Genomic DNA, 2,574 nt, shown 5'->3' with positions numbered 1-2,574 from the left:
TTCAGCTTCTTCCTTCTACACGGAGGTTTATAGTCCTAAGGTGTAAAACAAAGTGGTAAAAAAACAGCTTTGTTCCAGCAGCAATCACTCAGATGAATAAGTCGTAGCAACACTGCCGAGATGCTGTAGGAGGGTGAACAACCTTATTTATTTTATTTTTGTGGTTTAGTGATTGTTGGAGCCTTGAATACTTTTATCATGTTTGTCTATTGTCTGTGTTGGTTGCAATTGTAAAATATGTGTCAAGACAGATGCCTAGTCTACTGCAAACCAAATCTACCTACGGGTACAAACAAAATAACCTGAATCTGATGTGTTTAGAAACGAATTAATTAATAAATTTTTCAGGGACTTTAATATTCATTACTGTTCTTTTTTCGGCTCTAACTGTGAATATATATATATATTTTTTTTTATTTCATTTATAATTGAATTTCTATTTCTGGAATTCAAACCACTTGCACAAAATGGGAATGGGAAAAATATTTATTATTGTTCCTCTTCTGCATACAAGTTCTTCTGGAGTGGATGTTCTTCTTCTTGTGGTTTACTGGCGGGTCACATCCAACTGGAATGTTGCATTACCGCCCTCTTCTGAAGCTAAATGCTATATTGCACGTGTGTCCTCCCTCCTCACCGAGTCGAGGAGGGAAGCCGAAGGTCCTCCCTCATGTGTTGGTGTCCTCCTCCTCCTGAGAAAGAATTGCTTTGGACATTATCAGAATTGCATATGTTGCCGTGGCAACCCGGACAGTGGTGTGATGTTTAATAATTGGGCAATTTTTATGACCAACGCACCTGCGAGTCGTGCGGCGACTATTTGTTCCCTATAGAACTCTTTTTTTACAGGATACAAAAGCTTTAATGCAGAAGTTGTTCTGTGAAAACCTAATGTTGAGTTATGGAATATATAGTTACACACACACACACACACACACACACACACACACACACACACACACACACACACACACACACACACACACACACACAAGTGGGCAGTGGAGAACAGTTAAGAGGCTGTTAATGTAACGGTACAGGATGCAAACCACCATGAAAGAAAAAAAGACATTTAAACAAACACAGATCAAAGAAAATATATGAATGACTTTCTACTGCAAATTTAATAGAGGTCAAAACTCAGGAACAGCAGGGTAAATTAAGAGGGCTTGAGCCCAGTTGAATGAAACAGAGTAGAGGTGGTAAAGGTGGGTCGTGGGGGGTTGGTAGGTTGAAAAAGTTGAAGGATAAAGTGAAAATAAAGATTGAAGAACATGCTTTGTGTGTGGTTGCCGAGTGCCTGTCAGTTAAGCATGCAGGACTCATAGGTGGGCACCATGTATTTGATGTTTATGAAGGCGTCATGTCCTCCATAGCGTTCAAACACCTCGAGCGTTTCCTGGATCAGGTCGCCGATATTTTCTCTCTTCTGCTGGCTGTAGTCGATGCCATCCCCAGAGTTTAAGTTCTTGTTTTTGAAGATATTGAGGATGGGGAGAATCTGTCTGTAGTAAGGAACCAGGGCCTCTCCCACCATGTCTCCAGACACCACAAGATGCTGTAGGACCTTCAGTGTGGTGCAGATCACCTGAGGGGTTCTAGTGTTCAGAGCATTCTTGATGGGGATTATGAGCTGTGGTATGACAGGGAGGATCTTTGTACCTCCATGTTCCAGCATGTCATGGATTCCCTGGCGGGCAAAGAACTCATAAGGGTGAATGGTCTCACACAGCCCATCAAAGAACAAAGGCAGGAAGTGGGGATAGTTCAGCTTCTCCACTTCAACCTTCCAAGCAATGCGGTTGCCTTTTGTGTCGTGCTCAAGAGCCATGGGGAAGTCTCCGCGCTCATAAAACTTGCGAAACGCCGTGGGTTTGGCTGGCCGCTCCTGGAAGGCCCCTGCTGGCGGGGGACCCATCACCACAGAGTTCTTCATTGTGGATTTGATGGTGAAGCCGATGGTTTTCAGCTCTTCCCGGTCCTTGCAAACATCATAGGGTCTCATTTTTGTGCACATGACATATCATATAAGCAGCTTAAAAAAAAGACTGGTTCAACACAGAGAAACCAGTTATTTATACCATACAATTCCTGCTGAAATTGTAACAGTGTGCTGGCCCGGTATGTACGTACGTGTGTGTCAGAACGTACCCAAACACTAAGCTTTATAGGGGGAGACTTGTGATGCCACAAAGACATCACATGGTGATGCCCCCTATGTGGGGAATTCCCCTTATATGTTTACATGTGTTTCCATAATGACAAGATTTCTAGATTGCCAGACTATAATTTGGCCCCTCTGGCACACATGTGTAGTGTAAATAGGGACCTATAATTAATATTTATACTTTAGTTGCCACCAGATTTTTGCTAAACCTTGGAAAAGTTTTACTTGGTTTATGGCCACACGGGTAGCGCCGGAGGTCTGTTTTTCCATGTTTTACCGGAGTTCCGGGGCTCATCGCTCTTCTTTGTCTGGATCACTGTATCGGTTCTGATGAGTCGTTCACCTTTGTTATCGGCACAGGTTTTTCGCGGGCTATCTGATCCAAAGCGACGAGGAAGGTCACAGAT

General features: G+C 43.2%; 1 protein-coding gene across 1 annotated transcript; it reads right to left on the bottom strand.

Annotated features, from left to right (window-relative positions):
- Positions 1 to 1,303: 1,303 nt before the first annotated feature.
- Positions 1,304 to 2,017, bottom strand: LOC307229961 (parkin coregulated gene protein-like; the record flags this gene model as incomplete). The annotated part of the gene is made up of 1 exon (XM_080000096.1): positions 1,304 to 2,017. One exon carries the CDS (start codon positions 2,015 to 2,017, stop codon positions 1,304 to 1,306), a length of 714 nt encoding a protein of 237 aa, XP_079856222.1.
- Positions 2,018 to 2,574: the final 557 nt, after the last annotated feature.

This window comes from Zeus faber (genome assembly GCF_960531495.2).
Source record: "Zeus faber genome assembly, chromosome: 5".
In the NCBI taxonomy this organism is placed as follows: Eukaryota; Metazoa; Chordata; class Actinopteri; order Zeiformes; family Zeidae; genus Zeus; species Zeus faber.
The sequence above is the reverse complement of the archived record's forward strand: the minus strand, read 5'-3'. Positions and strand labels throughout refer to the sequence as shown.